The following is a 13,934-nucleotide window of genomic DNA, read 5'->3' as shown; positions in this document are numbered from 1 at the left end:
GTCTCAAACTGCAGATTTAGTGCAATACTTTGTAGATACCACTGACTGAAGTTCACACGCTGTGGAAAATCTCTGGGGAGTAATGCCTGCACTCTTGAAATATGGTATGGGTATAACAAAAACTCAACCAAAATACGCCAAACAATTTGATGACAAATATCCAGAGTTCTAGCGATCTTCCTCGTACTCGTCTCAGGATGTTCCTCGTACTCGTCTCAGGATGTTCCTCAATTTCTTGCAGCACCGCTTCCTCAATTTCAGGAGTTCTTACTACACGAGGTCTACCTTCCGGAGTGCCTTTCTTGAAACTACCGGTTTCCCCAAGTCGACGATGAATATTTGAAAAGGTTCGGCTATCTGGTAAGGCACGATTAGGATCTTTCCTGATAAATGCGCCTGGCTTCTGTTGCATTACCATCGGCAAGGCCATATACGTGCATTTGCGCCATTTCCGCATTCGTATGATTTACCATAATTACTGATATTCAGAAAAACAGCGGACTACCAAAATAACTTCAATAACACTTCAAAATCAATCAAAACGCGCTGTGACAGTTTTTAACACCAACACCTTACTTTAAACCAACATCAATATTAGCTACTGACGTTTGTACATACAGAGAATTCGTTTTTTATTGCAAAGGTGGGTACGCTGTTTTTTCTGCTTTTAATCTTTAAAAGAAATCACATATCGATAAACTGCATATTTCCAAGAGGTGCAGTAAATAAATTCTGCTACACGTCATTTATTCCAGGATAACTTATTTTATGTTTTCAAAAATTATTAAGCGGTGCTGCGTTATGACGTAATTTTAATTGAGAACAGTGCATCTGACAACAAACAAATACCTTTTAGATCCTCAATTATTTTGCAACAAATCTGATCTCTTAGTTTGCTTTCAGTCGATGCACGATACCGCATCAGATTTTTAAGGAATTTATCCTTATGTAAAGCGATTTTTAATTTTTTGAGCGAAAACCATGCGTCGGACAAAGAAAACCCAGCAAATCAAATGTGCTCAAAAATGTATGGAGATTTCAAAAATAATTTTCATTCAAGATAAAGCAGTGGCGTAGTATTTCTTTCGCCAAAAATATACATTTCAAAACTCGTACGCTACTGGCAGAGAAAATTAAGAAAATTGTACATCAGAAAATGCGCCTTGAGGCATGGAACATATGTACCAAATATGCCAAAGATGTCTACAAAATTATCTCAGTTATTATTAAAAAACTGATTATTTTTGAAAACTTTGCCACCATGTTCCACGTTCTTGCCACTTTGAAACCTTGAAACTGCTTTTCTTTGGAATGAAAAGTGTTTTAAATTTGTTGCTCACCAGAAGGGTACTCAAATACATCTTAAGTATCAGCAACAAAATAGTTGAAACCGATTTGAGTCCCCTCCTGATGAGCAATAAATTTAAAATATTTTTCATTCCAAAGAAAAACAGTTTCAAGGTAACAAGAATGAGGAAACTGAAAAAAAAAATTGAAATCGGCCGATTGGTTTCAAGTATTTGTTGCTGATACTCAAGGTGTATTTGAGTGTATCTCTGGTGAGCAACAAATTTAAAACACTTTTTATTCCGAGGAAAACCAGTTTCAAGATAGCAAGATCATTAAAAAAAATTTAAAATATTATTAAAAAATTTTTCGCTGTATCCCCAAGGTGTAGCAACTGAATATTCTGTAAAGATCAAAGGGAAAGTATATAATTTATTGAGTTACGTTGCTACTTTGATATCACGATAGCATTATTTGCGATTTCTAGGGATCGGCACGAGCAACAAAACCGTTGTTTTGGCAACTAATTAGCTACAAATTGATGTATCTCATTTGCCATTTTGCTGGATTTGCCTTGCTAGCTTGATAAGGCTTCAAATTTGTACTTATGAAGGATCCTGAAAATCGAATTTTCCATTAGTCCAACGTGTCCTAAAACTGCAGTACAAATAGCTTCATCGTCGACAACTTCATTATGCTCTTCATTGTTAACAGATCCAGTTTTCATAAATTTGTTCAATAATTCCGAAACGTATTGGTGTCGTACATTTCTTCGTGAATGATTTTCATTGAACATACGGGCAGCAACTCTAGCAATATTCCATTCTGGTAGTACAAATTCGCTATTTCAATCTGTTCTGGAAGCGTATAAACCATTGCTTCTCAAGAATTCACAATAACAGAAACAGCAATTGTAACTTCACCTGGTAGGTTATCATCATTGTAGAATGAGACGAATACAAAATGAAGAGAATATCGAATCCGGAATAACAGAGCATGTTTGAACTCATCAACATAACATCAAGTGGGCTCAAGCTGAAATCATACACAAAGAGGAACACTGGTTTAGGAGAAAATTCAAAGAAGCCGCATATATGTTGTCCAACAACGCATTCAGTCAAGCTAGCGTAGAGATACGTAACATATGCAAACCTCTAATCGAGCGAAAAACGACCAATTCCCGCCAAACGGTCATCTCCCGCTAATGAAGCGGAAACAGTGAAGAGGGGATAGGTGAAAGCACTCGAAGGAACTGTGAATAGTCAGATCTTGGAGAAATAAGTTCAGTTATCACCCAAAGACGATTGTGGATACTAACAATCGAAACGTCGTAACATAACTGGGTTTGAAATCTTTTAAGTTCAGATATATGATGGAATCGGCCGATACTTGATGAAAATCCATAACTAACGTATTCCAAAAACACTTTATTGTGAGATTTTCACTAAATTGTTTTACAAAAACGCAACACGTGTTTCGCCATACAATGGCTTCATCTGGCGTGTCTTTCAACTAATTCTACACATTCAATACTAAATATATATATAGTTTATGGAGTACCTGAAATCAAAGTACCTGTAAACGAAGTACCTGAATTTTAAGTAGCTGATATTTTACCTGAGTTTCTAACGAATTAAATTACCTGCACTTATGTTCCATTTTCACATTTGAAAAAATATATTCAGTAACGGAGAGTTATTGAGTTCTAATTGATCATTCAGTAAATCACCCGAATTCCTGAATCTATTGATTTCTAAACATTCTAGATGATTAAGTTTCAAACTATTCTCTTCTAAATGTAACACCTCGTACTCATGATTGAACTCGTGTCCTTCTGCTAAAAGATGGTTTGCAAATGTGGAATTGGTCTTTCTATTTACAAAACTACTCCTATGTTCTTTAATTCGTTGGAAAAATGTTCTTCCTGTTTGCCCAATATACAGTTTTGGACAGGAGCCACAAGTCAGCTTATATACTCCTGATCTATCCGACACCAAAGTTTTGTCCTTATTGTTTTTAATAACGGTTATAAGGTAGATATTGTAAACTCCATTCTTTCCAAAAAACGACAAAAGCAAGCCATGGATCTGGTCTACCCATATTCAAGATGCGATAACGTGAGTTATAAGACATTGACATATGTGGGGGAACCAAACAGGAATATTGCCCGTTTTTTGAAGAAAGAAGGCGTAAACGTAGCTTATAGAACGAATAATAACCTAAGTAAATTTATTAAAAACAATAAAGACAAAACTTTGGTGTCGGATAGATCAGGAGTATATAAGCTGACTTGTGGCTCCTGTCCAAAACTGTATATTGGGCAAACAGGAAGAACATTTTTCCAACGAATTAAAGAACATAGGAGTAGTTTTGTAAATAGAAAGACCAATTCCACATTTGCAAACCATCTTTTAGCAGAAGGACACGAGTTCAATCATGAGTACGAGGTGTTACATTTAGAAGAGAAGAGTTTGAAACTTAATCATCTAGAATGTTTAGAAATCAATAGATTCAGGAATTCGGGTAATTTACTGAATGATCAATTAGAACTCAATAACTCTCCGTTACTGAATATATTTTTTCAAATGTGAAAATGGAACATAAGTGCAGGTAATTTAATTCGTTAGAAACTCAGGTAAAATATCAGCTACTTAAAATTCAGGTACTTCGTTTACAGGTACTTTGATTTCAGGTACTCCATAAACTATATATATATTTAGTATTGAATGTGTAGAATTAGTTGAAAGACACGCCAGATGAAGCCATTGTATGGCGAAACACGTGTTGCGTTTTTGTAAAACAATTTAGTGAAAATCTCACAATAAAGTGTTTTTGGAATACGTCTTTTAAGTTCAATTTTTTGTTTTTTGTTGATAATTTTTCCATTTTCTTGGCTGTGGTTTGTATTATATCTCTTTGTAATTTCAGTTTTTTGTTTAATAAAAATTTTTATTATCGGTTAATCTTTTTAGTTTTTTTAATTTTTTCAATTTATATTATATTAGACAATGGAACTCCGAACTGATGAAATACTCCATTTTGCAGTCATGGCAACGTAGATCCCCGTCGAGTGGTCCTTTTAGACCACTTCAAGAGTTACTGGTTCATTAGATAAAATATTCACTATCCTTATCCTTTCATCGAATTTTATTTTTGGTAGGATTCCTGAGCACGCTCTCTTGCGAATCCTCCGTACTGATTCTCTCTTTGGTCACTTGGGACAGATTCATTTCCGTCACTCAGCCACTAGCCAGGAAACAACCCTCAAGAAAAACGGCAGCTATTACTCTCATCTTGCTCTGGTGTTTTGCTACTCTAGTAGCACTGATTCCTCTCAGCAACCTTACTAGAGACTACTTTGGAGATGAGTTCTATGGAAATAACGGAGTTTGTCTATCCCTGCACATTCACGAACCGTTTTCAATGGTGAGTTATTGATATTTTTCATCAAAAACAGATTATGAATGTGACGCATATTTAAAAAACTGTTTTCTCACAAGGAAACAACAAAAATGTGAACAATATTTCAATTCGAATGTATTGAGTTTGAACAAAGATAAAACCAAAAAAATAAATGAAAATGACAATGGTGTGCGCTTACTAGGTTTTCATGTAGACGGCAATCTGAACTCGAAAACACACATCATTGACATTAATAAATACTCTCCAAATTTTGTTTCGCCCTAAGGAGAATGAGGAGTGTGTTGAGCAGAGATGTTCTCAAAATTGCATACTTTGGTATCCCTGTATCTGTAGAGTAGGGAGAATTAATGTAGACCAACAGCACTTAGGCCACATGCGACCCATTGTTTCAAATTGATTACTTCTTTCCTTTCTTTGAAAGATTCCCACATTTTTTTGTATCATAGTAGAATGATGATGGAATAGTAGAAAGCCAGAAACTTTCTTTCCCAAAAATTAATCACTCCTAAAAATATAACCCCTTCAATTCAAATAAGATTCCTTTTGGCTGAGATTTAATCAAATAGGTGAATAAATGTCATTACGATGTCATCGATGACATGAGTAGATAAAACTTATTCCGTGACATTAAAAATCGGAATTCATGAATGAAGTGTGTGTATTTTCTATAATGTTATCCAATTTTGTACTGAAGAGCCTTAGGGCAAGTGTCTTAAGGCGAAACATCGATGTATACCAGTGAGGATGACAGTGTTCCATGTAAGTGCAATTTGTTACCATTCATTTAAAGTAGAACTCCTGTGAATGATATCTGATTTTATTTCATAACGAATGTTTGGAATACAAACTGAGTAGAAAAAAGTATCTTCTGTATAATTCAGTGTTCTTATAAAAGTATTTGTTTCGAAAGTTTTTTTCTTTCGTGTAATTCAATGTTTATATAAAAGTAGCTGTTTCAGGAGGACTTTATTTCAGTTCACAGAAAGTTGCTTCTTTGCATGATCTACACATCCATGTATAGAGTTACTTATTTTCAAATTGATTACTTCCTTCCTTTCTTTGGAAGATTCCCACATTTTTTTGTATCAAGATGGAGTAGTAGAAAGCCAAAAACTTTCTTTCCCAAAAATTAATCACTCCTAAGAGGCGGGGTGAGTGGCGTGGGATCACTGTCTCTCTCTTATGGGTGTTTGACAGTCCCCCGGTGCAGACCACACGGCACTCACCCAGTAAAGTTATCGGTCAACCACCCAATCCCGCATCTGCGGGTAACAGGCGTTGGCCGGTTTCATGCTAGATGTGTGGGAGAGGTGTCTCGCAAGAGCCCTCGGCGGTTACTCATCCAACGCTGGAAAGGTAACTTTCCTAACATGAGTGCCCCTCGGGGTAACGTAAGGGTATGCGGTGCAGACCACACGGCGTACACCCAAAAGTTGTTGATGAACCGCCCTATTCCGCACCTACACAGGTAATGGGCGCGACATCTTCGACATATGATGTGTGGTAGAGGATGCTCGAAAGAGTCCTCGGCGGTTACTCATCAAACGTTGGAAAGGGAACTTTCCTAACATGAGTTCTAGGGAGGAGGTGAGTGCCCGCTCGCGGCTGGAGGCTAGCGAGCCTCATCTCCAACTAGCGTTGGCCTCTTAGGGGCAGCGGCTCCACTAGCGGGTAAAGGGATACGGGGATGCGGTAATCCATTCATGGGTGCATTGCAGCCCCATACCGAGGCACTGGACGGCTTATGCTGTTCCGTGATCCTCGCCTGCTTCTGTACGGATCCGAGCGTTCGAGGTGTCGGGGCTCGCGGTCCTTCCGGGCTCTAGTATCCGAGTCTAGTCTTGAAGGGCACCAAGGCAGACGCTTGAGGTGTCGAACCCCGGTTGGACGGAGCTACTAGTATCCGAGCTTAGGACCCCGACCGGCCACTTCCGGGACCATATTCCCAACTGATTTGGCATGGTTGGCGGGGGCAGGTGTGCGACGCGAGCACTCTCTGGCGAAAGAAGAGCTTAGTTAACTTGTACGAACGTTCGGTCGAACGCTGCCGATGGTCCTGTCTCTTGGTTAGCCACACTAAGTAGATGTAAGGAGGCAACTCCGGGTTCGGTGAGCAGGAGGAAGCCCTGCGAAACCCTGTTGGTGTGGGGTGAGGGGCGGTACCCGCAAGGATTTCCCGAAAATCCACCCCTCCACACCCGATCGCATCCAACGCCAGGGTGCATCTGGGGGGCTTAAACGGCCTCCCAGGCCCCCCGGTGCGGTCGTAACTATGACTCTCTTACTCCCTTCAATTCAAATAGTCTAATATATTATTTATTATCAAAAAAGTTATACAGTAAGGCTTTGAATGGAGTTTACCCAATTCAAAGAGAAGAGGATAAAAGTGATAGAACCTTAACCTACTTAGGCCAACCCACTACAGATATTTCAGATTTTCTGCACAGCAAAAGTGTAAATATTGCTTTCAAAACCAACAACAACTCAGGCATGCACATTGAGAATAATGAAGATAGAAGTCCAGTTTCGGAAAAATCGGGAGTATAAATTATCATGTGGTTCATATCTGATGTGTTATATAGGTCAAACTGAAAGAATGTTCAAAGCCCGCATAAAGGAACACAAACATTGTTTCCAGAATAGAAAAATAAATTCCGCATATGCTACTCACTTGATCGCAAAAGGACATGAGTTCAACCATGAATGCAACCCCTCCATTTCCAGAAGAAAGGTTTGAAACCTAACTTGTTGGAGAGTATGGAAATGAACAAATTCAAGAACTTCCAATATCTTATGAACGATCAAACTGAATTTAATAATTCGCCATTATTGAATCTTTTCATTTACATGTAACAATAGTTAGGTGTATTTACAGGTATACTTTTGAAAAAATGTATTCATATAGTTAATAAATTCATACCTGACCTTTTCAGGTAGACTCATTAGGCATACGATTAGGTAATAGGTTAGAGCAGGGGTTCCCAAACTTTTTAGACACTGTACCCCTTTTAAGATCCAAAAAATTTTGAGTTCTTCTTCTCAGTAGTAAAAAAAAACCATATCAGAAGCTTCAAGGTTTTCTATTCAGCATAGATTTATCCTGTGTAACTCAATGTTTAAATAACAAAGATATATTGCTTATATGATATATGACTATATTATCATTTATATAGAGATTTATACATAATTCAATTTTGATTGCATTAAAACAAACAAGATAAAATAAAAATATTAAGCGCTTAATCCCCAAACAAAAATTAGTGAGAAGGGTGCGCTTGTTTCTGTTTGCACAGATGTTCAATATTGGGTTGTAGCATAGATAAATACAATCTTAAGTCATCTTCAACATTTGATTTATTACTATATTTATTTTTAAGATGAGTTAAACTTGAGAACCCTTTCTCACATAAATACGTGGTGCAAAACCCATCAAGAAATTTACTAGCAGTGTGAGACAGTTCTTTGTGCTCCCTCCCAACAGAGATCAGATCCAAAAATCAGAATATTTATTTTTCAACGTGAGATCACACGAGATTTCAATAAGCTGCTCCTTTTCAACAGTCGTTATTTTTTAAACACGATTGAGTAACCACGAAATTAACAAGCAACACTGACTACCGCAAAAACACTGCTTTGGCGGTGTTTACTAGGTAAGAAGGAATTTTATTTTGACTTTGTATCCCCCACCTTTTTACCCTTACTTCTCAATGTTTTTTACCACTTTTATGGGAAAAGTGATGAAAGTGGTAAAAAACATAGAAAGTTTAATTTATCTCCTCTTCATTATTTTATTTCAATTTAGTCATCATCAATGTGGAAAACAAAAATTTGAGCAAAAACGAAAGGGATGTTATAAAACATATGCTGGAGCTTTGTCGAAGTTTTACTTTGTTGAGAGACACGTCCATCTTCCGTATACCTAAGATTTTAGAGTTTTTTCCTCTATTAAAATTTAATTGTTTGTTGGCCAGCCGCATACCCCTACTCTTGAGGAAGCTATTGTATAGCGAAAACACGTGTCGCGGTTTTTGTAAAACCCTTTATAGTGAAAGTCACACAATAAACTGTATTAATTAGTTTTAATATAGATTTTCATCAAGTATTGGCCAGTTTTATTCAATTATCGTTGGTATGTGCACATTTTTAATACAAAATTTCGGAAACAAAGTTCTGTTGTTGATTCAAACTGTTTCATCTGCAGGGTTGGCAGTACTCAGCGACAATGTTCATTCTTCTCAACACTTTGGCTTTGATATTCATCTCATACGCATATATGAGAATGATAAATGAAATTAGGGCCAGTGGAGTGGCATGTAGGTCAACTAGACAAAGTCAAGATGGAGATAAGGTTGCTAAAAGATTTGGGATCATCGTCTTCACAGATTGCCTTTGTTGGGTCCCAGTCATTCTAGTGAAATTAGTTGCATTTTCAGGTAAGTAATGTTATTGTGCAGTAGTTCGATGAATATTCTAGCCAATTAAAATAATCAAATAATAATAGTTATAATAATAATCGACCCGTTCGGAGGGGTCAGATGCAAGGTGGTGGGGCCCATAACGATGATTTGCCCACCGATGACAACCCTGGCAATGACAACGGACGCCTGCTAACGAAGTGATAAAAGTGACAGTTCTGCCACCTGTTGACACGGCTGCAGAGGAGACTCGCCAATCAGAACACGCTCCACAGAATTAGGCCGCTGAATCCACAAGAACTGGCTTGTTTGGATGCGGAGGTTCATAGTGTTATAACAGAAGAGGCTGATATCTGGCAAATCAACACCGCCGTGTTTAGCGCCGTCCAATCGCTTTCCGAATCGAAAGGACGAAATTCCGGCCTTGCGGTTCGGAAGATTGAACGGCTTGTACACAAGATGGAGGCTAAGATCACGTCGGCGAGACAACATGCGTCTCATATCCAATGTGTGATGGATTACACGGCGGCCAATAGGCCTTTCACGCCCGCAGTGCGGCGAATAGCCGCCAATCTACGACGTACTCATCACACTTCAAGCCAAGGCGTGCTGCTGACCACCAAACAACACTGCCTTGATAGGATACGAATGCTGGTGGCTGCTAAGAAGCGAGTGAGAAGTATCGTGGAAAACCTTAGGTTCCGCGAGAAACCTTCCTGCTTATTCCAAGACCCTCCACGTGTTGTGGATAATCCGCCGACCGCTGTTCAGGTGGAATCCTTCTGAAAGGATATCTATGAACACCCGCAGCCACTCAGCTTAGACACTCCAGCCCTAGCGCAGTTCGAATTTTCCAATAGAGAGCTTCGGCATCCTGAGCTCAATGAACTGCGCACCCCGATAACCCCGGATGACGTTCGAAGAGCCCTTGTGGGTTCCAAGAACTTTGCTGCTCCAGGCACAGATGGGCTGAACACTTATTGGTGGAAAAAACTACCAAGCACCCACCGCCATCTGGCCAGAGTTTTCAACTCATGGCTGGACGGAGAGCAGCCGATTCCGGATTGGTTTGTCGAGGGGCAGACCGTTCTCATCCCCAAAAGTGAAGATTTGTCGATTCCTAAGAATTACAGACCGATAAAATTCTTGAATTCGTGTTATGAGTTGTTTACATGCATCTTATACACAAGAATACTCACCGCAGTTGACCTAGTATTTGAAACGATATATGAGTAGAAAGTGTCGAAGAGAGGAGTCTCTGGAAGTAAAGAGAACCTGCACATCGCTAGATGATTAACGCAGGACTCGATACAATATGAGCGTAACCTCTCTGTGGCCTGGATTGATTACCGCAAGGCATTTGATACAATATCGCATGAGCTCATCTTGCATTTGCTCAGATGCCTTGCAGTATACGACAAAATAGTGAGATGCATTGAACAACTGATAACACTTTGGCGAGCTCGCTTCCCCACAACATCTGGTCAAGCCAGAGTCGAAACAAGGTGGGTCACTTTCAGAAGGAGTGTATTTCAGAGCGATTCCCTCAGTCCCTTTCTCATCTGCATCTCACTATGGCTATTATACGTTGCGCACAAGGTCACCAATTTTTTTTATATGGATGATCTTGAACTTTATGCCTCTGGAGAGAAGGATCCCCATCAGTCCTTGAGGGTAGTGGAATAGTACACGCATGCTATCGGTATGAAATTCGGGATAGTCAAATGTACAACAGCCCATCTTGAAAGAGGACGATGCGGGGTCTATGGAGAAGATGTGCATCTCGTAGATGGGAGCATCCTACACCATCTGGATGCCGGAGAGACGTATACTTACCTCGGGGTGGAACAACGCCACTCAGAAGAGGTAACAGCAGTGAAAAACTCACTCCGCGGCAAGTATCAACACAAACTTCGACAGATCTGGTCATCGGAACTGTCAGGGAAGAAAAAAGTTGCTGCAACAAATATGCTTGCAGTTCCACTACTCGTTTGGAATAGTGAATTGGACTCGGGTGGAGCTGTATCAACTCGACGTAAATACCTGAAAAATGATGCATCTCTATAGGAGTCTGCATCCAAAATCGTCTGTACCACGCTTGTGTTTCCCCCGGCAACAGGGAGGTCGTGGACTTTTGAGTTTGGAGTGTCTACATGACAGAACGGTACTGGATACAGCCTGTAAAGTCGTCAGGAGTTCGGATCCCCTTCTCTGCATGGTCCGTGGCATTGAGAGAGCAGAAATTAGAGCATTTCTTAGGGCAGCTGCCCAAGCAGCTGATGAACTTGGTTTAGTTTTCGACACTGAATGAGGTGATCACAACTCTGTCACCAAGTTGGAATCCATTCAGCAAAAATCTCATATAAAAGCAGCAGAGATCACCTCACTTCTGCGGCAACACGAGGATAAGACAATGCATGGGGTCTTCTTCGAAGATTTCGCTTTTCTCAGGTCGAGTGGGCTGAAGTCGGAAACTGAGGGGTTCATCATGGCTTGCTTTCCATAAGTGGAAAAACTCCTATGACAACAAATATTATATGTTATTGGACCAAATGGTGAAATAGAAACGAATCCCTTTAAATGTTGAATGCATTATTTCATTTTTCTTTTTTAAGTATTTGAATAATTTTGTAAAGAAAAATGTTGAAATGATAAATTTAAAATGCGTTGTTTTAGAGCTCTTTTATGACTATTTGATTTTCGTCTGGAGGAACATTCCCCATTCTCATACTTCATCGCGATTGTGTTTGAAAATTAAATAAGAACCACTTATTGAATAGCGTCTTTCTGCAATAATTAAAATTTGACAGCTGCCAGTGAAGATTTGCGTTGATCAAAGTGTGCGTTTCAAAGTCTTCATAAAGAAACCTAAAAGCTCTGTATTTCAAAGAATGCTCTTGCAAAACATCAAGTATGATACATTTTTGGAAAGGTAATTTTGAGGTGACCATTGAATTTTACGTGAAAATGTGTTTTGGATATGTTTTCATAGAAACAAGAAAGTTACAACAACTTTAAAAAATGCAGATTTTCGAAAAACATGCTGTAACTCTGAAACGATGATAGTTTTAAGTCAGTTTTCATCTATCTAGTTTGAAAACAGGAGTTTCCCTTGAAAAGTATCCAATTTGGCCCAGTCTGTACACATTGGAATTATATTAGCTATTATCGACGACTAATTCAACATATTTGGATCTTACAAGCTTCTCGAATAATTGGTCCAAGAAAAATTAAAAATTTCTCGCTGATCTGAATCAAGAATAAAATCGATCGTGATGATAGCTGAAAACCATTTTTTCGAAATTGTTTCAAGTTCTGCTCTGTATTGTGGAACTGAAGTTCTAAGTTATCATATAGTAGGATTCATTGACCTATTTTTAGTAATATAAGCAAGTTTTTTCCATTTGATAAAACTGTGGAGTTATAGATTTCCGAAATGAGAAAGTTTTACAAAAATATCTAATTGAGGGTTGTTTCAGTATTTCAATAAATGATTTAGATTAAACAATTTCCTTCGATTATTTTATTCAAATCACGCTTTTTCCTATTTTGATCGTTTATATAGTTCTCCAAACAATAATAAAAAAAAACAACAATTGGGTTATATGTAGAAATATTTTCAATTTGATTAGTTATTTGTTGCTTTCCTTCTCAGATTTTGCACACATTATTACATCCGTTTTTTTTTTTCAGGCAAACCCATTCCTCAAGATCTTTATGCATGGCTGGCAATTTTTGTGTTGCCAATAAACTCGGCTCTCAATCCAGTTTTATATACATTGACCACTACGATTTTCAAAAAACAGGTATGCTTTTTCATCATACCACTCTTCAGTAAACCATTGAGAATTTTGTCATAAACTTTTTGTTGAATTTTTATCAGTGGGGTGTTGGAATTGAGTGTTGAAAACAAATTTTCAAATATCTCTCAATTTTGTGAATGATGGGAATGAGTTTGAAAGTACATTTTCCTCATTTCCACCTCAACTACCTTTCAGAAAATTTGGGAGATGTGAGTGAAGAACGATTCCACCAAGATATTGAGGAGATGAAAAAAGATACCAAAAAAGCGTCTCAATGATTGCAGTCTGCTGTTGAAACTGTTAGGTAACTGGGAGTTTTATAGAACTACTCTAACGTCATACAACAAGAAAATTAGAAAGGCAAAACGGGAGTCTTGGAGGAAGTTTTGTCGGAGTATCTCTAATTTTTTTCGCAGGAAGAGAATTCACAACATTATCTCTAGAGAGCTGATTGCTGAAATTGGGTCGCTTGAAAAACCCGATAGAACATTCACGACCTTTAGTGAAGAAACGTTACAGCTTCTGATAGGAAACCACTTTCCTGGAAATCTGACTCTTTATAACAACAGACCTCCCATCTTCGAGGGCGCTTAAAGCCAAAAAAAAAGAGTGGGAAGCCATCAAGCACCGGCAGTTGAATGGGCTATCAAGTCGTTTCAGCCCTTCAAATCTCCTGGAGAGGATGGCATATTTCCAGGACTGGACTGAAAATAATTTTACCTATTCTCATACAATTGTATAGAGCTAGTCTGACGTGGAACTATATACCACCCAGTTGGTTGGCAGCAAGTGGGTTGGAGAGACCTACACCCTAAATCGGTACGACCAATCAGCCTTACATCCTTCCTGTTGAAAGGACTTGATAGGATACTGGACGGACACATCAGGAGGGTAGCATTATATGCATCCCCCCTCAAAAACCACCAGTAATAGTATCAAACCAGCAATTCGACATATTTAGCATTGAAAAACCTTCCAGAAAAATTCACCAATCTCTTGGCGATAT

General features: G+C 38.6%; 1 protein-coding gene across 4 annotated transcripts in view; it reads left to right on the top strand.

Annotated features, from left to right (window-relative positions):
- Lgr4 (Leucine-rich repeat-containing G protein-coupled receptor 4) overlaps positions 1-13,934 on the top strand; it is a 329,080-nt gene that overhangs the window by 301,641 nt on the left and 13,505 nt on the right. For all 4 annotated transcript variants that reach the window (XM_074185451.1, XM_074185450.1, XM_074185449.1 and 1 more), the window contains 3 exons: positions 4,448-4,713; positions 8,912-9,143; positions 12,819-12,931. In XM_074185451.1, the coding sequence (XP_074041552.1) occupies positions 4,448-4,713; positions 8,912-9,143; positions 12,819-12,931 (611 nt within the window). The remainder of the gene's footprint in view (positions 1-4,447; positions 4,714-8,911; positions 9,144-12,818; positions 12,932-13,934) is intronic.

This window comes from Leptinotarsa decemlineata, unplaced genomic scaffold (genome assembly GCF_025532065.1).
Source record: "Leptinotarsa decemlineata unplaced genomic scaffold, Ldec_3_MD MMD2_tig00026374_RagTag_RagTag, whole genome shotgun sequence".
Taxonomy (NCBI): domain Eukaryota; kingdom Metazoa; phylum Arthropoda; class Insecta; order Coleoptera; family Chrysomelidae; genus Leptinotarsa; species Leptinotarsa decemlineata.
The sequence above is the reverse complement of the archived record's forward strand: the minus strand, read 5'-3'. Positions and strand labels throughout refer to the sequence as shown.